The sequence below is a fragment of the Takifugu rubripes genome, chromosome 14 (genome assembly GCF_901000725.2).
Source record: "Takifugu rubripes chromosome 14, fTakRub1.2, whole genome shotgun sequence".
NCBI classification, from domain to species: Eukaryota; Metazoa; Chordata; class Actinopteri; order Tetraodontiformes; family Tetraodontidae; genus Takifugu; species Takifugu rubripes.
Genome location: NC_042298.1, coordinates 617,914 through 639,889, shown reverse-complemented (window position 1 = coordinate 639,889; position 21,976 = coordinate 617,914). Strand labels below are relative to the sequence as shown.

Below are 21,976 nucleotides of genomic sequence, written 5' to 3'. Positions count from 1 at the left end.
GTGATGTCATCTAAGACACATAAGTACCCTGTCCTCTGGATGGGGACCTGAAGAAGCACTTGGGACAGGAAGAATCAAACCATCAAATAAAGTAATTGAGTTTGAAGGGATTTGAGTCCTGAATTGCTCTGAAATATCTACGGTTTTCCTTGACTGCCCAGTAAAGCTATAGAATAAGAGCCCAACGGATGGTTCCTGGGATCCACCATGCATCTCTTCCTCTACGGGGTCCTTCTGTTTAGCTGCTTTGCTGTCATCAGTAGTCGGAGACAAACCGCCCATAACGCTGGCTCACTGAGCAGCAGGACACACGAGAGGAGACACGTGTCCACCAGAGACGGAGAGTATTTACTGGGGATCAAAAGGCTGAGGAGGCTGTACTGTAACGTTGGCATCGGCTTCCACATTCAGGTCCTACCGGACGGGAAGGTCACAGGGATCCACAATGAGAACAAATACAGTAAGTGTTCCATAGGTTTAGTAAAGGAATCTCCTTTACTAGAACAAACCGAAGATTTTAATTTAAATTCTTTGTCACTGTTTATGTTAAATACCGATGGTATCAATAGGATTGAAGGCAATGATGCACACTGAAGCCCAGTTTCATCCTTTGGTATAACAATAACTTATGGAATAACAGCAAATGAATATCTGAACGTTTCCACTCTGCTACCATCAACAACACAAATAAACTGAAATAAATGCAACAGGAAATATGGAAACAAACAGTTACTGAAATTACACAAGGCAGTAGAAGCAGCAGCCAAAAACATCATAGCAAGTGGCAGCTGCAGAGAAGCAGCTGCAACAGAGCAGCAGCAGCAGAAACAATAGCAGAGAAGCAACAGTAGCAGAGCAGCAGCAGCAGAGCTGCAGCAAGCAGCATTAATATCACAGCCAGAGTCTGAAGGGTGACTAAAGTCTCCTCGTTTTCTAACCAGCATGATCATATTTGACCACAGGCCTGCTGGAAATCTCCCCAGTGGACAGAGGAGTGGTGACCCTCCTCGGAGTGATAAGTGGGTTGTTTATTGCTATGAATGACAAGGGAAAACTCTACGGCTCCGTAAGTACTGATCAGTAATCATTCCTGAACACTCACTTTACTCTGATTGTGTCTGGAGGGGGAATTCTACTGAAGCTTAGATGATAACAGGATGAGGAGAAGCAAAGGATTTGGAAAAGGCAGCCAAACCTTTTTGAGTCTATGCTCAGTAAACATGAGACACTCAGGACTGGGAGGACTGGGAAGGCTGGGGGGCCTGATGAAGTGATGGTAAACCTCCCATTGCTGCAGCTCATGTGAGCTAAATGTAGGACAGAGGAGACTGCTGGTAATGGACAGGTCAGCGGAGATAACAGGCACTGCCAGAGCCTAGCATGCACCTCTGGATCAGGTTGGCAGGTCCGTCAGCCCAAGAGTGGAACCAATACCACGCCCAATAAGAATGGAGTTAGGTCCAGGCTGATCCAGTCTGTTCTCCACAGCTCAGGAAAGGGTTCTGATTCCCTAGTACTCGTGGATCAGGTGGTGAGGGAGCCCCACCATCTGTGCATGATGGATCAGACTGGTGATTAGCTTCATGATGCTGTGTGAGGAAATCAACACTGCCTCCATTAACTGATATAAGCGTCTACATCACGTGCACCACTTTCCTACCGAGCACGTGCCACTCATGAAATAGTTGTGAGTAAATGACCCCTTTGTGTTCCAGATGTGTGAACCTCTTCTGTCTCCTCAGGGCCACTACAACAAAGACTGCAGGTTCAAGGAGATGCTACTGGTCAACAACTATAATGCCTACGAGTCGGCTGCGTATCCCGGCATGTTCATCGGCCTCAGCAAGACAGGAAAAACTAGGAGGGGCAATCGGATCACTCCCACCATGACCATGGCTCACTTTCTGCCTAGAATATGAGCCAAAGCTCCACATATCCAGAACATGTAACATTTTACCATAATCTCAGACAGATAAGTAATTAAAGATGTGTGAATTATGGTGGAATAAAGAAATGCATCCTGTGTCTCGCAGTTTCTATCACAATACACTCAGCAAAACACTGATGTTCTACAGTGGATACTGGGCCCCTTTTTAGACTTGAACTTTTACACTAAAAATCCTCGAGTGAGTCTAGAAAGTTTAGAGTGTTTAGAATGTCTGCCATCAGATGTGAATATTCCAGAGAAATGATGCCACGACAGTGACGGCCTTGGGAATTATCCAGCCTGGACTGTAGCCAACGGTTAACCTAAAGGTTGTTGTTAGTTGTTAGTAACCAGCATTGTTGGTTGTCGGTAACCAGCATTATTAGTTGTTAGTAACCAGCATCGTTTGTTAGTAACCAGCATGGTTAGTTGTCAGTAACCAGCATTGTTAGTTGTTAGTAACCAGCACCATTTGTCATTACTAACCAGCATTGTTAGTTGTTAGTAACCAGAACTGTTGGTTGTTAGTAACCAGAACTGTTGGTTGTTAGTAACCACCATTGTTAGTTGTCAGTAACCAGCATTGTTAGTTTTTAGTAAACAGCACCATTTGTTGTCAGTAACCAGCATTGTTAGTTGTTAGTAAACAGCACCATTTGTTGTTAGTAGCCAGCATTGTTAGTTGTTAGAAACCAGAACCATTAGCTGTTAGTAACCAGAACTGTTAGTTGTTAGTAAGCAGCACCATTAGTTGTAGACCTGGCTTCAGGAGGGGGAGTCTGTTAGCTTAAATTAATCTACTCCTCCTACCCATCTTAATTATCATATTACTCGTGTTAGTGGTCGAGGAGGGGGAGTGGCAGCAATCTATCACTCCAAGTTATTAATTAATCCTAGACCAAAATATGGCTCCAGTTCGTTTGAAAGCCTGACTCTTGGCATCACCCATCTGAACTAGAAGACAGAAAAGCCACTTCTGTTTGTAGTTGTATATCGGCCCCCTGCTGGGCCACATTCAGAGTTCCTGTCTGAGTTCTCTGATTTCTTATCTGACTTGGTCCTCAGATCAGATAAAGTCATTATTATTGGAGACTTTAATATCCATGTAGACGTTATAAATGACAGCTTCAGAAATGGCTTCATTTAATTACTTGAGTCAGTTGGTTTAGTCAGTTGGCATTTTTCTCTTTGATCTTAAGTTGTCATCGTTGCCTTTGATCTTAAGTTGGCATTTTAGTTTTTGATCTCCTTTATGTCATTGATGTCAAAGTTGTTCTTTCATGTCAGATGAATGAAGAGATCAAGGGAGAAAGCTGAACTGGGAGATCAAACACATCAGCTCTACCTCATCAGCACACGCCTGAGGAGCTCAACACTCTTGTACCACACCGGTGACCAGCAGACGCATCAATGGCACAGAGAGGAACCCAGCAGCTAAAGGCAGAGCAAGAACCGCTGGAATCATCAGTGGAGACTTGGAGGGAAGAGGTCCAGCAGCTCAGAGAAGCCCTGGCAGAGAAGGAGGAGCAGCTCAGCAGGGCTGTGAAGAGGCGACAGATGAGGACTGTGGCCCATGTGGAGACCCTGACCCAGCTGAACAGCACACAAGCTGCTCTGAAGGAGAGCAACCTCAAATGTGCTTCTCTGGAGGAAACCCTCCACAGTTGGCAGCAGGAGAAAGAGGAGACACACAGGAGAGAGCTGATGGAGCAGGAGGAAGGTTTGAATCACAAGCTCCTTGCGATTGAGGAGGAATTTGAGAGTCAATGAAGCACCAGCTGTTGGCTAAAGAAGAGACCTTTAACAAGATGCTGGCTGATGTTTGTCAGCGGTGGGAGAGCACAGCTCAGAAATGGGCACAAAAGAAGGAAGAGCTGGAGCACAAGATCCAGGAGGGCCAACGTTTGAGGCAAGGGGAGGAGGAGAACAAAGAGGAGCTCCAGAGGCTCTCTGAAGCAATCCTCCAACTTGAGGTGAGGTGCTTTCGCCTTTGTTTCTCTTCCAGAAGATTTCAGATGATGTTCAGTGAAATCTAAAACACAATCTCTCTTTTCTGCAGCTTCAAGTATCAAAGAAGCAGAAGAAAAAATGCTTCTGGAGATGGAAGTTCTGGAAAAAGATGAAATAAACAACAATTCCAGAGCTCCCAAAGCCCTCCTCCTCCTCTACATCCTGAACTCCACAGCATCACATCCTGTCTTCATCAGTTTTATTGTACAGTATCATCATTGTTTATATTCTATGTTTGGATCCATGATGTAGAAACAATAAAACTCAAAGTAAACCACCAGATTGTAGATGTTGTAAATGATAACTTCAAAAATGGCTTCATCTCATTACTTGAGTCAGTTGGTTTCCTCCAGCAGATAAACCAACCAACTCATAGCTTCAACCACACCCTAGATCTAGTTCTGACTTATGGTGTTGAGGTAGAACATGTGTCAGTGTTCCCTCAGAACCCACTCCTGTCAGGCCATTCTTTGATCACTTTTACATTTATGATTAAGGATTCTTCAATGCTCAGAGCACAGTCTTACTATAGCAGATGTCTTTCAGATAATGCTGTAGCTAAGTTTAAGGAAGTGATCCCTGTGCTAATCCCAGGACCACCGTGTGTTTCCCCAGGGATCAGTCATTATAATCTTAGCCCTGCTGAGGTTGACTCTACTGTCTAGTGGTTTACAAAAAGGCCCTCCGTAAGGCTAGAACAGCTAATTTTTCTTCTTTAATTGAGGAAAATAAGAACAACCCCGGGTTTCTTTTCAGCACTGTGGCCAAATTAACCAAGAGTCACAGTGTTTTAGATCCACGTATCCCTTCTTCCCTTAGTGGTGAAGACTTCATGAGCTTCTTCACGGATAAAGTTCTAGCTATCAGAGAAAAAGCCAACCAGGCTATCCCAACAACTGGACCATCACCAGATGTGCTGACTGTGGGAACATACAGGTTCTCCAACGAGCCCTTAAACTCCTTCAGCCCTATATATTTTTCTGAGGCGTCATCCTTAATTCAGAAATCCAAGACCACCACGTGTCTTTTAGATCCCATCCCAACACACCTGTTGAAGGATGTTTCACCAATGATAGGCAGATCTATCCTGGACCTGATCAATTGTTCTTATTGACAGGTTAGGTACCCCGGTCCTACAAGGTGGCAGTGATCTTATCAGATACATACAGTAGGGTTAGCCATGGAGTTCCTCAAGGTTCTGTACTTGGACCAATCCTTTTCACCTTGTACAGGCTTCCCTTAGGGAACATTATTCGGCAGCGTGGGATAAATGTTCATTGTTATGCTGACGACACTCAGCTTTATTTATCCATGAAACCAGAGGAGACAGAGAAGTTAGTGAAGCTCCAGACCTGTCTTAAAGACATAAAGTCCTGGATGTTTTCAAATTTCCTTCTCCTTAACTCAGGAAAAACTGAGGTCATGGTGTTTGGTCCTGAACCTCTCAGGGATAGATTAGATCACATGATCACTCTAGATGGTATCTCATTAACATCTAGTCTCTCTGTGAGGGATCTTGGAGTAACTTTTGATCAAAACCTCTCCTTCAACTCACATATTAAAACAGTCTCTAGAAGTGCCTTTTTTTACCTGAGGAACATCACACAGATCAGGAAGCTACTGACGCAGCATGATGCTGAAAAGTTAATTTATGCTTTTGTTACTTTTAAGGCTGGACTATTGTAATTCTTTATTATCAGGGTGTCCAAACAACTCTTTAAGAAGCCTCCAGTTGATCCAAAATGCTGCAGCCAGAGTTCTGACAGGTATTGACAAAAGAGATCACATACGTCCTGTACTGGCGTCTCTTCATTGGCTGCACGTTAAATTTAGAATAATTTTTAAACCCTTCTTCTGACCTACAAGGTCCTCAGAGGCCTAGCTCCATCCTACCTGGAGGAGCTAGTGACACCTTACCAGCCCAATAGACCGCTCCGCTCTCAGAATGCTGGTGTACTTGTGGTCCCCAGAGTCTCTAGGGGTAAAATGATGGGGGGGGGGGGGGGGGAGCATTTAGCTACCAGGCCCCCCTGCTATGGAACCAGCTCCCTGTCCAGGTACGGGAGGCTGACTCCATCTCTAATTGTAAGATCAGACTTAATACCTTCCTCTTTGAAAGAGCTTATTGTCACTAATTCTGCAGTTCCTGTTATTATCCTAAACATAATTATCATATTTAGAGGGTTGTCTAATTAGTAGGCCAACCTACTGATCTCCGACCCTACTGACCCACTCTACTCTTATACCAGCAGTTTGTATTATTAATGTACTTCTATGTTCTCTATCTATTCTCTCCTCTCCTCTCCTCTCCTCTCCTCTCCTCTCCTCTCCTCTCCTCTCCTCTCCTCTCCTCTAGTCTCCTCTCCTCTCCTCTCCTCCAAACAATTTTGATTGTAACAGACGTTATATAAATAAAGATTGATTGATTGATTGATTGATTGATTGATTGATTGATTGATTGATTGATTGATTGACAGTATCCAGCATCATTAGTTGTTGGTATGTTGCTAAATTGATGCTCTGCTCATTTTGCAAATGATTTTACATAATAACACATTTGGTTTAATCCAGACTTGTCTGACTTGATACCCATTGAGTATCATTTTGAATCCTTGACACTGTTTTCTTTATTAAAGAGCATAAGACGCAGTGATATACCTGCTGCAGAGGGCTTACTCCTCCTTGGACAGACCAAACACCACAGTGCGGGTCATGTTCTTCGACTTCTCTTCTGCCTTCAATACCATCCAGCCAAGACTGCTGAGGGCGAAGTTGGAGAAGATGCAGATGGATGCTCCCCTTGTTTCTTGGATCGAGGACTACCTGACAGGTCGGCCACAGTTTGTGAGACTGCGGAGCTGTGTGTCCGACCCCCTGATGAGCAACACAGGAGCTCCTCAAGGAACTGTGCTCTCCCCATTCCTGTTCACCACCTACACAGCCGACTTCCAGTACCACTCTGAGACATGTCATCTCCAGAAGTACTCGGATGACACAGTCATAGTCGGGTGTGTGGAGAATGGACAGGAGGATGAATACAGGGACCTTGTGGAGAGTTTTGTCAGGTGGAGCAGGGAGAACCTTCTGCAGCTCAACGTGACCAAGACGAAGGAGATGGTGGTGGATTTCAGAAAAAGCAAGTCCCCACCCTCCCCAGTCTGCATCAGTGGGAAGGACGTGGAAATAGTCCCATCTTACAGGTTCCTGGGTGTTCAGCTGGACAATAAACTGGAGTGGTCCACAAACACCGATGCTGTCTACAAGAAGGCCATGAGCAGACTATTTCCTCAGGAGACTCAGGTCCTTCAGTGTTTGCAGCAGGATGCTCCAGATGTTCTACCAGTCTGTTATGGCTAGCACCATCTTCTTTGCTGCAGTGTGCTGGGGTGCAGGCATTAAAGCAAAGGATGCCAACAGACTCAACAAACTCATCAAAAAGGCAGGGTCTGTTGTTGGCTGTAGACTTGATAACTTGGACGAGGTGGTGAGGGACAGGATGGTGTTGAAACTGCGGACAATCATGGACAGTCCCTCCCACCCCCTCCACAACACAGTGGACAAACTGAGGAGCAGCTTCAGCAACAGACTCCTGCAGCCTTGCTGCTCCAAGGAACGGTACAGGAAGTCATTCCTGCCGTCCGCCATTAAACTGTACAATTCACTCAAACCAACTCAACAATAATTGTGTAATGTTTATGTTGTAATTTTATTTCTAATTTATTCTATATTTATGTATATATGCTTATAATGCTTATAATATGTATATATTATATTATGTATATATTATATATATGCTTATAATATATGCTGTATATATGCTTATAACATTCTAATCTATCTGTATTTATTTTTTTCTGTCTCTTTACTCTGCATTCGCTGCTACTATAATTCAATTTCCCCACGGGGATGAATAAAGTCCATCTTAATCTTAATCTTAATCTTAAAAGCATGTTGTCAGATGATGCGTGAGCAGATCTGCCATCCTCCTGTATCCTGTAAAAGGCCAGCAGTGGTGCATTAATAGCAGGTGACATGTTGTGCGTCAGAGTGTTGCTTATGCAAAGGTTGTTGCTTCGAGAGAGGAAAGGAGAGAAAGTGGTCAACAACTGTAACCTTAGCACGAGGAGAAGACCGAAGCAGGTGTGACAGCCCTTATCTATATTTAGACATTTGCGCATCTCTCTCACCTCGATGACATCACAGATGTAACACCATGGTAGCGTCTCAATAAATCAGAATAATTGCGTACTACATGGTTTAACTCCTCGACTGGATTAGCCCGACTCTCATGTTCTGCACTTCAGTTCACCTCAAATTGTGTGACCATCCTTCAGAAATGTCAGGGACTGAACCCTGAGGAAATGGTTCCGGTGCCATCTTCTGCCCCCCGGAGCCCAGGCTCTTCAGTCTGTCACTTGAACTGTTGGTGCACATTTTAATGGATGTTAAATGCAAACGTAGATCAATTTCCACACAGCAACAGTCTGACACTCGAGCTGCTGCTCCTTCAGCTGCTGCACCTTCAGCTGCTGCTCTTCCTGCTGCTGTTCCTTCAGCTACTGCTTCTCCAGCTGCTGCTCCTTTAACTGCTGCTCCTCCAGCTACTGCTCCTTCAGCTGCTGCTCCTTCAGCTGCTGCTCCTTTAACTGCTGCTCCTTCAGCTGCTGCTCCTCCAGCTGCTTCTCTTCCTGCTGCTGCTCCTTCAGCTACTGCTCCTCCAGCTGCTGCTCCTTCAGCTACTGCTCCTTTAACTGCTGCTCTTTTATGCTCTCCTCCTTGAGCTGCTGCTCCTTTGTGCTCTACTTGAGCTGCTGCTCCTTTATGCGCTCCCCCTTCAGCTGCTGCTCCTTTAGATGCTCTTCCTTCAGCTACTGCTCCTTTATGCGCTCCTCCTTGAGCTGCAGCTCCTTCAGCTGCTGCTCCTCCAGCCTTTGCTTATCTTTAGTGAGCTTTTCCTTGAGGTCTTGCTGCCTCATCTGAACACTGCTCACCATGTGCGAGTCTGCCTGGGGGGTGGACGAACCATAAAGACTCAAAATGAACCAAGATCGAAAATCTCCCAACTGCTGTTGATTCGTGTAATCATGAAATGAAACCACTTGTGTTGTTGCAGGTTTAATGGGGCTACTTTGACATACTGGAAGCTCAGGATTTTCAATTTTGGAAATCAAGTGTTTGAGAAGTTTTGCAGGACTGGTTGAGCATGGTGGTGTGGGATCAGAAGCTTTGTTGATGGTGCTCATATTTATTGATCAAATTCAGCAAACACAAATAAACAATGTAAGAAATTCAGCTTCAGGATTTATTGGTCATAAAAACACTTTTAGTAAAAATAAAATCTTTGAGGAATCATAAATAAATCATCCCACAATGGCTTTGACATGACATTATACTAGACAATGATGTGGCTCTACAGGGAAGCGCGTTGACAAGTGTCACCACTTCCAGAGGGCTGTGGCTAAAGCTGCTGTGGTTAGCTGCATTTATTGATTAGCAGCTCCTCTCCAGAGCCCTGGCCCCCGCAGCTAACGGACATCAGCCTGGGCGCCATGTCGCTGTGGTGTAGATGTCACCTCTCAGTGCTTCAGACAGAAAATCACATTTCAGAACCAAACATCAAAAACAGACACAGTTCTTGTGCAAATTGGAAACTTCTGGTGCCAATTTAAGATGTCGGCAGTTGAAACAACAATGACAAGACAGCCTCTTGTGGTCATCTTCATTTCACAGGACACTTCCAGCTTTCGCATGTCTCAGGTCAGCACTGGCAGCCAGCAGGACACCTCCTTGTCCACTGCAAGGACAAGACGCAGCCTCCCCAGGGAGTTCAGACAGCATCCAGTGCCGTGTTGAGTTCAGGGCAAATTTCCTTCAGAAAAGTTTCCATCAGTACCTGATAAGAGACAAGATGTCAGAAGGGTTAGACGGGTGGGGGCAGCCCTTTCAGAACACCCATGTTGGAACAGTGTGCTCTCACATAGAGGAGGTGTTTGTTGGCACTGGCCTCCTGCAGGGCATTAAAAATCTTTATAATTCCATTGCGGGCATTCTGCTGACCAACAAGATTTATGAGTGCATCTAAGAAAAAAAAAATTAGACAGGAAGATGATCAGCGTCTGAGTTTTCCAGAGCACCTGCAGGCAACACCTGCTGCTCTACCTGGGATGTTGTCCAGGAGCTTCTGTTGAGCCTGTTCCTTTGTTTCAAATCGCTCACTGTCAGTTCGGACCTTCACGTGTGGAGCTAGCTTCCCACCAGGCCAGTAGGCATCTTTAAATAGGCTGATATAGTTGACTAGCATCTGTTCACAGATGATCATGTTAACGGTGTCCCGGATTTGTCTGAAATAAAGCAGAGTCAAGACTTTATAGAGCTCAGCTCAGCTCATTACTCCAACATATGTACACTCCTCATCCCATGCACTTGTGCTGCTAATGTAGCAGAGAAGATGGACAAAGGGCCATCAGGACCACCACAGAGAGAGACAACCAGTGGCACCAGTCACCTACTGGACTGTGGTAGTCCGACAGTGTAAGAACCAAATCTGCCAGCGGCCCTGGGCACTTGGACCAGGCAGGCCATTCCGCCCACTCGCCCCCATCCAGGTCAGGCTGTCATGGCCCACATGAGTATTGAAGTCCCCGGTAGGATAATGGAGAGCCCAGAAGGGGCACCCCTCTAGTATCCTTCCCAAGGACTACCAAAAGGTTTAGCTGTGGGCCTCTCACCCGGGCCAACTCCAGCCCAGAAGAGAGTCAAGCCCCTCTTGAGGCCTCTGGTTCCAGACTATATCTGCTCAGATGCTGCCTGTGGGCCTGCTGGAAGAGGGACCCATGTCTTTGCGGCATGGTGGGGCCCAGTAGCTCTCCTAGCAGGGGACACTTTTTCTTGTGTGTATGTGTACTCCTTAAGCTCTGGTGAAGCGTGCTTTGTCTCCCCTTTACCTGCCACGGGAGACCCTAACTCAGGGGACTTGCCCCAGACGGTCGTTAGGGCACTTAAACTCCTCCACCATGATAGGGCGGATGTTCAGAGAGGAGCATCACTGGGGAAAGATAAATGTTTTGTTGCATCTGTTAATAAAACTATAGTCATCTGTGCTACCAGATGTAGTATCAAGTCATTATTTGACAGCAGGTCTTTATGACCAGTGTGAACGAGCAGCAGGTAGAATCTGGAGATATAACCCATTGTGTTTAAAGTCTGCGCTGGAATAAGTTTGAAAAATGCTACGAATACTTACTTGTTAATAGTTCGTCCAAATGTCACCTGGACCAGTGCAATCAGAGTCTTCCTCACCCACTTAAACACTGCGACAAAGAAGAAAGCAAAGCAATGAATGCTCAAACGCAGGTTCTGCTAGAGACGGGGACTTTCTGGACCTGACGTGTGTTCCAAGCAGCCAGGAGGTTTAGCATGTATGTGACTCACTTCCTCTGAGCTCAAAGATCTCTCCAATTAGCATGAAGCAGGGTTCAGCCAGAGCATCCTTCTTCCCATCAGTCTCATCTCCATAGTCGGACAAGTCGCTGTCATCGTCGTCGTCTTCCTGCACACAGGAGAGAGAACCAGACTTCAGAAAAGCCTCCGACTCAAGTGGTTTGGTGAATGTGATGGTACCTCTGTATGAGAGAAAAAGTCCCCAGGCAGCTTCTCCAGGAATGATGCTAGAGAAAAAGACGACTTCTTCTGGATCGACATCACCTTCACATTACAAAAACAGCTGAGATTGCTGTGTTGTCAGATGATCATACATCCTATAATATGTCCTTGTTTACAGGCGTCATAGTTAGAACTCCCCACATCACTTAGCCTTCATTCTCCCCTCTTAGCGTGGGCGTGCACGTGTTGGTGAAGGCAAAGTCAGGAGCATAAATACTGGGACAGCAACACAAAGAAAAGTTCAAATGAAACCCCAGATGTTCTTTAGCTGCAGACGCTTGGCTTTGCATCTGAATCAGGTGAACAGTGCAGGAATGACACCAGTTTATCAAGGCATCAAAAGGAAAGTGACAATCGCCTCTAAACTCTCTATTTAATGGACATTAGGTTCTAATCCCTCATTATTTCATCATCAATTTAACAGGTAAAAGAGCTGCGGTGGTTCCAAATGTGACCTGCTGCTGTCAGCCGTCAGTATGAGACCAAAGAGTCACAATCAGTGGACAAAGCCGTCAGCAGAGGTGAACCCAGCATCTGGAGGTGTCCAAAAAGGATTCACAGCCAAGTACTGAGAGAAGAAAGTTGGATTCTAAAGGATTCTTTATTTTGATCTCCTAAAAACTGAGGCACACATATAAAACGTTAGAAGGCTGTTCAGCTGAAGGTGGATGCAAATGAAAGAAGAGAATGTGCCCTTCCAGACGGTCCTGTTCCATTTTAAATCCCCTGTGGTGGATGACAGAGCCAACAAAATGGCGGCAGTGTCACTGTCCCAATATTTACGGCCCTGATGCCGACCGTAGAGGTCAGGACGTTCAGACTCAGAGGAAAAGGCAACAAGATGATAGAGGACACCTTCCCAATTTCTCAAAAAGCTATTTCCCCTTTTTTCACTCACTTGTTATTATCATTAGTAATAACAGCAGCAATAGCAGAAGTAGCAGCTTTGGTACCTTTAGGTGTTCAGGAGACGGGCTGAGAAAAGCATAAAGCGCCTCCGACTGGCACAGCCGCTCGTCTGTCAACAGGCGCTACACAGGAAGTGTCCATGTTATTAGAATATCAACACAGTAACAACCAGAGGTCCTGGCTGAACACAACAGGTGCACCACTTTGCTTCCCACCCTCCTCTCATGCTATTGTGCAGCCCTTCCAGTAGCACGTGTCTCTGGCAGACGCACCTGGAGAAAGGCATTGAGCTGCAGTTTGCTCTTATCCAGGAACTTCTGGTCAATGGATTTGAAAGGCAGCTTGCTGAGTGAAGGTAGCTGCAGCTTTTTTAATGATGGGAAGCACTGAGGAGAGAACAGAAGTCCACCTTTGATAGCCACACACAACTGAGGAGACAGGTTACAGCCCTCTATGGGTGATCTATTCTCCAGCCCTGGGAGTTACCTCAGTAAGCTTCCGGTGCAGCGTCTGGAATTCTGTGAGTTTTCTGCTGACGTTCCAGCGACTGTTGGCTGATTCTTCCTCTTCTGCTAGAGTAACACACACACTGTAAGCAGCTACCATCTCACCTCCCTCTTCTGTAGCCTGGAATACACACAAGAAACGCAAGGTCAACAAAAGCTTGTGTTCCGTCACTGTGGGGAAGGCCTGGTTGTGTGTGTGTGACATTTGTGAGTTCATTGCTGAGCAGTAAGGACGTGACACTACCTCAGCAGCAGTAATGGAGGCCCTCCAGTGGCCCAGGTTTTCACACCACCAGTCAGTCCTGCTGATGTGTTGCTGAAGCTCACTGTGCTCTCGCTCCATGGTTCCAATCTCTTCTCTAAGTTTGCTCACTATCTATACACACACCCACACACACACACACAGGGTCATCAGCTCATAAAATGAAGTGACCTACTAAAGTTAACAGTCCTGTCAGACACACTTGGATTTTGCTCAGTACCATGATAGCAACTATCTGTCTACAGACATGCACGCTGTCTCAGCTCCACCTAGTTTAGCTTCTTATAGCAAAAGACTGAGAAGCTTCAGGTTAACAAATGTTCATGTTTCTCCAGTTCAGTGTTGCCGCAGCTGCAGAGGTTGGGAGTTGCTGGTCAAGCATGTCAACGGGTTGATTGTTGAGCAGCTGGTTGTGGTGGATCCGACCACATCCAACAGCTGGAGCCCTGTGACCTTCACGTGTCCTTTATTACCTTTTTGTCTGGCTTGGGGGCGTTCTGGATGGATTCCAGGGCATGTCGCTTGTATTCCAGCTTATCGTGGAGCTGCTTCAGTTTGGTAGCAGCATAACTAGCTTGCTCATTGATCCCCTTGCTGCATTCATCACACACCTCCTCCTCCTCTCCTGTGTCCACATCTTGACACTAGACAGTTTCAAAGACACGCAGCAACAAATGTGATGATGATGAAAGCAGCTTTTCTTGTCACCAGTCGGTGGTTCTTACCCCCTCTTTTTCTTCCGTCCTACAAGGCGACTGACTGTTCTGCTCATCCCGTCTGATCAGTTTGTCGTAGAGATCAGAAACCAGGAAGGAAGGGTAATACCGTTCCCTCATGGTTTCAGACACCTATGAGACAGGGCAACGAGTGGTCATTTCACCAACACATCACTCATTACAAATATGAGACACTGCTCACAATATTCCTCATCATGAAAACAAGACTCATGCACATTTATACAAGGTTCTCTGACGTTCATGGTTGGATTAGCTATTACGACACTGTAATGATTCATTTAATAGGTTATACAATTCATGCAGAGCAACTCTTCTGACAAAATGATGTTTTTATAATGACAGTGGGAGAACTCTTGTTACACGTCAGGCTGCCCAAAGAATTCCAAAAACCTTCAGCATTGTGGACCTGAGACACACACTTCTAGCTAGCATTAGCAGCTGTCACCTGTTCCTGTAGCTTAATGAAGACTTGTGTTCCTGTGTTGCCCACCAGACTCTGTTGGATCTCTCGCAGAAGAAACCTTTCCACTGGAATCTCTCTGCTCTCCACAAAGAATTTCTGGTAGAGCTCTCCTACAATCTGTGGCACCTCATTCTGAGGCACAAAATAAAGAGGTTATGTTTGCACTAAGCATGCATGTGAATCCTGAGAGCAGTGGGCACCTTGTTGGCAGTTTTTAGTGATTCCACCAGCTCCCAGAAGCCGATCAGAGCTCTCTTATCCACTCTCTCCATGTAAACTCTGAAATGCTCCCTGTAACCTGGATTGCAGAGGATATCATCGAACTGCAAAATCTAGAGGGTTTGAGGGCAGAAGCACAAGTTTCACACCTCTTTTCTTTCATTGAACCCCTCTCAACATTATAGCCAGCTCACCTTCTGAGAGTGAGGGTCATCGCCATCATCAGTCCCACCGTCCTCAACGTTTTCATAGTTTGGCCCCCCAAGCAGACGGATGCGTTTCTCACACTGTTTCTTTGCCACTGTGAGCTGATTGATGTATCGTTTCATGTCTCTGGCCCTGAGTAAATCTGCCTTCATGGCTGCTGACTCTTTAGCTTTGCGCTCTAACACAAGTAAAGGTCACAGAAACAACATTAGCAACAACACTGAGCAGAAAACAAAGGTGATGAATCAGAGAGATGACATGAATACAGTAACATCGCACAGTAACTTGGAATTTATCACCAAGGAGTCTGTGTGTGTGTGCATGCGTGCTTGCATGCATGTGTGCTGTAGACTTTATTTTGAGCTAGCGTCTTTGAGAACCTTTCCTAATGCAAAAGTGGACTGTACTAAAGCCAACATTCTGATTCCCCATAATATACTGTATTATTAATATTACACGAATAGAACATACCACAAGTCTTTGTGCAGCACCTTGTGATGCTACGGTGGTAGTTGGTAAGATATTAATAAACTCAAACATCTTTTACCTTTCTGCTTCTTGAGCTGAGGCAGGTTGCTGATGGTGGTTGCATGAATAATTTCCACCACTATTTGATACCTAGAAAACACAGATTTCACAATAATCACCAGACCTGGAAGAGTGTTTTAGGAAGAAACCAGGATCAAATGTGCATTTAGATCTGTTGCCATGGGATCAACCGCAGCTGCCTGGTTTAGATGTGTGTGCTTAAGGGCGGTCGACCTTGTCTGACGTGTGTTTAACAGTTCAGTGGTCAGCTTTCAGTCCGTGCCTTCACCTTATCTGAATGAGCGTCCTACCTGAGTTGTTTGAGGAAATTTACATCAACAGAAGTTGATATGAGCTTGATGAAGTCTTCGTAGGAGGCAGCATAGGTGTAGGCTTTTTTCTGCTGTTCCAGTTGCTGCTCCCTCTTCTCCAGCTGAGACAAGAGCATCCGGTTGATGGAGTCTGGATCACTCAATACTTCCACCAAAGGCTTCAACACTGCAGCAACAGGTGTAACAAACAGAAGAAAGCATATATTAAGACAGTCACAAAGCTCCTTCATCTTTTATCTGAGCTGTGGTGACAGAAGGAGGGAGAGGTGAGAGGAGGAGAGAGAACCACTCTGCACAATATAAAATTGCCTCTCTGCACGCTGCTCAGTTACATTCTTTTATTCTAAGGACGTTAAAATGGTTCAATTTGACACAGGTGTATCACATAAGGATCACAACAAGTGAGTCTCGAGTGTAAAGAAGGCTGGCTCAACTAAACCTCAGACATTTAGCTGGCTGGGCTCCTGACTGCTGCAGTGAGAGTGGAAGACAGGCGTATTTGCCGGCACCATAGTGAGATAAGATGCAAGGAACCTTTGGTGGTGATGACCTCAGTGAGGCAGCAGCGCAGCGTGTGGGACTTGGCATCTTTGTGTGGCAGCAAACATAGCAGCAGGATTCTGGCCACACAGCGCAAGAAAGCCACTTCTGATTCACAACTGACCAAGCAAGGATGAAGAGGAAACGGACGAGCACACTCTTCTGGTCTGCGTGAAGATATTTACAGAGACAGTTTACACTCAACAAGTCATTTAGAAGCTTTTCCTACACATCAAGTGGCAGCAATACTGTTTTTGTTTGTTTTTTTACCTCAGAGATGCAGCCTTGAGGTCATTGAAGTGTGTGTGCAGGATTTGGACGGTATCATAACACACCACATTCACAAGGTCAATGCTAGCAAGTCTGGATCTAAGCTGGCCAATCATCTGCCACCAGTCAACTGACAGCAGGGAGTAGAGCTGACCTTCATCGTGGCTTAAAAGCATGTACCAGGACAGGATGTAGTCTCTGTAGGTGTGGTCAAACACTGGAAGACAGACAGACACACACACACAGAATAATCACATCGCTGTTTTCTGTCTTCAGCCACATGTTAATCTGCTCAAAGGAAGCTTCACACGGTGAAGGAGCTCAGGGGAACATGCAGGGTTCAGCCAAAGGGACTTTTGCCTGTGGCCTCTGTTGCCTGCCACCATCAAAGGCTTTCCTCACTATCAATCCAGTATCCTTCCCCCAAACCTGAAGCTTCAATGTTCATGACCCAGATCCCTTCAGATGGTGGCAGAGCAATAACAAGAATCCCTCGGCACGTAGACCACATGAGGAAAATTCCTATTCAAACAAGTACATTAATTCAGCTAATTACCACTCAGGTTTTACTACTGTTCAAGTATGTTCAAGCCCCATAGCAAACAGATGTCATGATCTGTTCTATTCCAGGTAAAAAGCATGGAAGGAGCCTTGAGTTCCTGCACTCTGGATTCTGTCATTAACCAGCGTTTCCTGTTTCAGCCACAAGAGGCTTCCAACCCCAGTTATCTTGCATGATCTATTCCAGGGTCAGAGGCCATGGTGGGGTGTGGAGCATGAGCACATGCTTCCTTTAATTTAACTCCCGTTAAGGTGTAAACGTGCTGGAGAAATTCTGGAAGTCTGACTCAGATAAGGACAAGGACAATATTAGTCAGACTAATGTGTTTACAGGCACTTCAATTGTCCACATTTTGTCAGATTAAGGTGATACTTCAAGTGCCAGGTGAACATGCTGAGCATTATTGTGACCAAGTGTGTCCTCTCCACAACAAAGACCTTGAAACCTTCCCTGATCCCAGAAGAAGGGTCTTATAGGGACAAGGGGATGCAATACCTGATCTTTAATGGCAGGACATTAAAGATCAGGTATTGCATTCAGGGATATTATCCCCCTCCAATCTGAAGAGGTTTGCTGATCTCTAGATTTAAAGCACTACAGCACTGCCTTCTTGGATGGGCCTGAGTGCTCTGGACCTGTCCTGTGGTCCAGTTAGGTTCTCCTGCACCCTGACCCAGGACCAGGTGGCACCCCCTCCATGTCCTGTTTATTTATAGGCTGACTGCATAAGGGACCTGCCTGTCTAGCCCAGAGGGGCAGATCACAGGGGCGGGTTATTGGACAGGCCTTTGTGGATGAGAACAGGGCAGAAGAGAGGAACATAAGGGCATCAGATCCAGACATGGAGCAAACAAAACACGATCCAACAGCTCATTTTTACTGCAGCGTTTCTCTCAGTTCCACAGTGTCCAGCAGAAATTGTTTTGCAGTGGTTACCAACAACCTGAGGTGTTTTGAGCTCTGGGGCACCAGGATCAAGAGGGTGAGGGTGGGAGTGGGGGTGATTACACAACACCCTCCCAGCACAGAATCAATAGAAGAGTCTGCTCCCTCAGGAACCACCTCACCCAACCTCAACACCCTCACTGGCCCTAGACAGCTTATACAGGAAGACACAATATAGGATATAATGGACAGAACAGGAAAATTGGTTTCTATGGTGCATAAGAAGATCAGGTCAGATACAGATGTTGACAATCAATTACTTATCAAACAGGGTCTTTGCATACATTTGTTTTGGTTTCAGTTTACATTTTAACATATGTTAAAAGAAAACTGCGACCAGCACAGCAGCAACAGCTATTTTCTTCAGTGGAGTTGTACAAGATACCATTGCTGTGTAAAGTTTTATTGCTTTGGTCTCATTAAGACTGTCTCTTCATGTCTTCTCTGCATCCTGCTTTTGAGTTTAAATGGCATTCAAGTTCAGATACAAGAAAATAAAAGCACTGACATTTCTGCATTAACACTCAGGTAAAAAGATGCAGCTGCCTACCTTCTTTCAGAGCTCGGTCCACATTGTGTGACACCACCACTCTCTTACTCTGCCCCCCCTCCTGGCCTGGCACCACATAATGGCCCTGCAGACAAGAGCAGGTCCAGACATGGTGTATCAAGTTCTGCGAGTGCTGTCAGCCATCATCAACACAGGCAGCAGCAGCTCCACCAGCATTGTTCCTATCTGCACTGAGCACCAGGAGCAGCAGATGATATGCTGGGGTCGTGTTTCTGACGCCAGCCTCTGCCCAAAAACTAGCATGGCTGGTGTTTGCATGCAGGTGTGTGCCTGTGTATGTGTGTCTGAGAGGGAGAGAGACACAGATTCAGTTCAAGAGAACTAAACTAACCATAAGCTTGTTGATGAAGTGCAACTTCTCAGCCGACAGCCTCCTGTCCCCTTCAAAGCGGCTAACCTTGAGAGGACTCTTGCGGATCAGCAGGACAAAGCTTCCTGCCAGGAAACACAAGAGCGCAAAGGACGCGTAGATGAAGAGCTTCAGGAAAAAGGAGGTGAGGCTCACACCTCCCCAGGCCAGCTGAAAGGCCAAGGCTGCCACCACGCCCAGGCAGAAAGCTGGGACCACCCGGAAATAACATCCAGCGGAGGAGGACCTGCGAGCCGGGAAACTGGGGTGCTCTTCACCGGGAGTGCTACTCCCACCGGCCCTCGGGGTGATGATGGGCGTGTGCATGCTGCGAGACCACCATCCAGACACGGACTGTTGCTGATTGGGTTGCTAGTCCAGGTCAGACCTGCACGCTGCTCCGACTGCGAGCCCTCCAGAAGGACGCATCTGCCCCCTCTCCAGTCCTTCCCGCCCTGCGCCACATATACGTCAACGCCTGATAGCAGGCACGTGCCAGATAAACGTCTAGATGGCACGAGCACAGCGACAGCCACCGTCACCTTGGAGACAAACAGGCAGAGGTTATCTAAGCGGCTAGCATAAACCGGCCGGGCTGCGAGGACATTTGAGTAGTGGACAGGTACCAGCTGGACGCTATAGTTGAAAATAGCAAATAAAATGCGGACAAGCAGGAAATAAATGACTACTGCTGCTTATTTTGGATTCAGCTGCAAACCAAAAGACGAACGCCGAGCTAACAAGCTAGCATTACAGCTAGTGTTAGCTTACTTAGCATATGAAAGCGCGTCTCGTACTTTTACATTCTCCGGGCAGAGACGCTGGGTTATTCTCTACAACACTAAAATACACTATAAGGCAATGACTCAATGTAACCTACAGCTGAAGCAGCCTGCGTTAGTCCCCTCGTTCCGGAGGACTCACTGGCGAGCTGTCTGTTGACCAAAGCCTTTAGCCAATCAGTGGTCCGATAACCGCAGAGGGTGGGCCTGGTTTGAATTGCGGAATAGTCCGCCGGGACGGGCGGGGTTGATTAACCTGTGGATTCAGTGGGAAGAGAATCTCTGATTGGTTGCCCCGTTCGTTAAATCAAGCTACATTTGATTGGATTAAAACAGGGGTCTGAAGGCAGATTTCTTGCTCAAAAACAACAAACCTACAGAAGCCCTGCTGTTTGTGCCTTGAAATGAAGGCAAGACAGCGCAGTGCATTCTATTTCCAGAATTACTATGTACATAAAGTCACTATAATGTGTTGCACTAATGAACCAAAATGTGTTTGCATCTGTTCTAAAAAGTAAAGGAGAGAAACCAAAACCACAGGTGTCTGACACACCACCACCCTGGAGTTGGGCTTTTAGCTAACACCTTTACTGAAAAAGGAACTTTTCTCCCCTTTTTTCATGGATACCAATTTGGACCTGGTCCAGATCCCAAACCTTTCTACTTAGCTTCCTCAAACCTGGACCAGATTACAATAAAAATAAACAATACTACTGTAACATTGGGATATAATAATTAATACTAAAAGAATGACAAACCAATTAGCAGGACACTTTTTCATCGGAGGCAGCTCGACTGGCCAGTAACCTGAAGCCTGTCAGGGTTGTAAACAGGTTGTGCTTTATCAGGCCACCTCTGTCCATGTAGGCTGTGATGGACATGAAGAGCTCTTGTTTCTCTCACCTGCTACCACAATCCTTAATGCGGCTATAATTGTGCCTGGGTGAGGATCATAGTGCAGGTCTCATTGGCTCAATAGATGTCACAGTTGTCATCTTTTAATGAATCTGTTTTCCCTCTTCACTGATGTTTGCTATCATTTCAGATCCTTCTTCTTCGTCTGCAGCAGGTGTGTTTCCACCTTTGTTGGTCGCCTGATCTCCCACCATCGCCCAATTACACCGAGCCTGACTGGAACTGCTGTTGCTCATGTGCCTCAATCAATTTTGTGTCCTAGACATCCCAGAACATCCCAGAACAGCTTTACTCAGGTGTGTTGGGAGCATTTGAAGCGAGCACCTGAAGAGAGCGCTCTATGTGGTAGCGAGACTGAAGCCCTTTGAGAACTACTCTTTATTTGGGTCTTTTCCGGCCCTCCTGGACCCCTCTGGATGTCCACTACAATCTCTACTAACAAAGTGAACTCATTTTTAAAGCTCTCATTTTCAGAGTGGGAGTCTGCTCAAGAGTACATGTGAAAGTTCCCATTTCCTTCTCCCTGCCGCCACTTTTCCATATTCCTGCTTTTCACTCACTTCTGGTCATGAGCAGCTTCCACCTGGTCCCTATTTCTCTTTCTCTCTCCTCCCATTGATGCTTCAAGCAAAACTGGGGCCTCTCCTCACCAGCACCAGAGGATGAATGAATTCAACTTGAATCTTCCAAATGACCCAGGTCCCCCTGCACTGCTGGGACGTCCCAGCCCCAGAGGGGGGCTCAGCCTCCTGGGGAGCCTTCTCCCTCTGAGATCAGAGCAGAACGCCAGTTGTGGCTCTTTGCAGCAGCGGTGACTGAGTAGCTTCAGGGAGAAGTTTGGAATATTAAAGTAGTGGCAGCAGCACGTCTCTGACTGATGACCTCCCTTGGTGAAAAGAGCAAAAACACCTTTGTCAAAAATTCTTAAACATGACATCTTTTTTCATCCGGACAGTGAACTAAAGATCTCCGATTGTACCGGTTCAGAACTGTCAGCCACACTTATGAGAGCGCGTGAGGATGTCTGCAGGTCTTTGATCTCCAGTGCAGCCAAGGCAAGGTTGCTTTAATCTCACATTCATGAGAAGCATCAGCTACTGGAAAACACACTGCTGAAAGCCTCAAACACAGAAACCTCTGACAGGCTCGAAGTTTCACCCTCACCTCTGGATCTGGACCTGGTTCAAAGTGCCAGACCTGCAGAGGACATCAGAGAAATGCTCCTTTTTCCTCTTCACAAATAAAAGCTTCACAAATGCAATAATGGCTGTTGGGCAGCT

At 46.1% G+C, this 21,976-nt stretch overlaps 2 protein-coding genes across 2 annotated transcripts; one reads left to right on the top strand and one right to left on the bottom strand.

Moving 5' to 3' along the window:
• Window positions 1-195: 195 nt before the first annotated feature.
• Window positions 196-2,024, top strand: LOC101079556 (fibroblast growth factor 4-like). Its single transcript, XM_003977046.2, has 3 exons — window positions 196-460; window positions 963-1,066; window positions 1,743-2,024. Exons 1-3 carry the CDS (start codon window positions 208-210, stop codon window positions 1,917-1,919), a joined length of 534 nt encoding a protein of 177 aa, XP_003977095.2. The 5' UTR covers window positions 196-207; the 3' UTR covers window positions 1,920-2,024.
• Window positions 2,025-9,225: 7,201 nt separating this feature from the next.
• Window positions 9,226-19,363, bottom strand: snx25 (sorting nexin 25). The gene is made up of 21 exons (XM_029847289.1): window positions 18,982-19,363; window positions 18,630-18,714; window positions 16,573-16,789; window positions 16,297-16,469; window positions 15,742-15,928; window positions 15,450-15,520; window positions 14,890-15,080; window positions 14,677-14,808; window positions 14,459-14,608; window positions 14,002-14,124; window positions 13,750-13,920; window positions 13,259-13,390; window positions 12,995-13,135; window positions 12,781-12,894; window positions 12,553-12,630; window positions 11,558-11,641; window positions 11,369-11,486; window positions 11,181-11,247; window positions 10,097-10,278; window positions 9,915-10,015; window positions 9,226-9,830 (listed from the first exon to the last, which is right to left on the bottom strand). The coding sequence occupies exons 1-21, from the start codon at window positions 19,324-19,326 to the stop codon at window positions 9,765-9,767; spliced, it is 2,928 nt and encodes a 975-aa protein (XP_029703149.1). The 5' UTR covers window positions 19,327-19,363; the 3' UTR covers window positions 9,226-9,764.
• Window positions 19,364-21,976: the final 2,613 nt, after the last annotated feature.

What these genes read in the sequence shown, in the direction of transcription:
- snx25 (XM_029847289.1), bottom strand. Translation starts at nt 19,326, where the DNA reads ATGCACACGCCCATCATCACCCCGAGGGCCGGTGGGAGTAGCACTCCC. An exon ending in GGACGGAAGAAAAAGAGGGG is followed by an intron (nt 13,921 to 14,001) that starts GTAAGAACCACC and finishes GAAACTGTCTAG; the next exon opens with TGTCAAGATGTGGACACAGG. An exon ending in TGCACCGGAAGCTTACTGAG is followed by an intron (nt 12,895 to 12,994) that starts GTAACTCCCAGG and finishes TTCTCTCCTCAG; the next exon opens with TGCTTCCCATCATTAAAAAA.
- LOC101079556 (XM_003977046.2), top strand. Translation starts at nt 208, where the DNA reads ATGCATCTCTTCCTCTACGGGGTCCTTCTGTTTAGCTGCTTTGCTGTC. An exon ending in CCACAATGAGAACAAATACA is followed by an intron (nt 461 to 962) that starts GTAAGTGTTCCA and finishes ATTTGACCACAG; the next exon opens with GCCTGCTGGAAATCTCCCCA. An exon ending in AGGGAAAACTCTACGGCTCC is followed by an intron (nt 1,067 to 1,742) that starts GTAAGTACTGAT and finishes CTGTCTCCTCAG; the next exon opens with GGCCACTACAACAAAGACTG.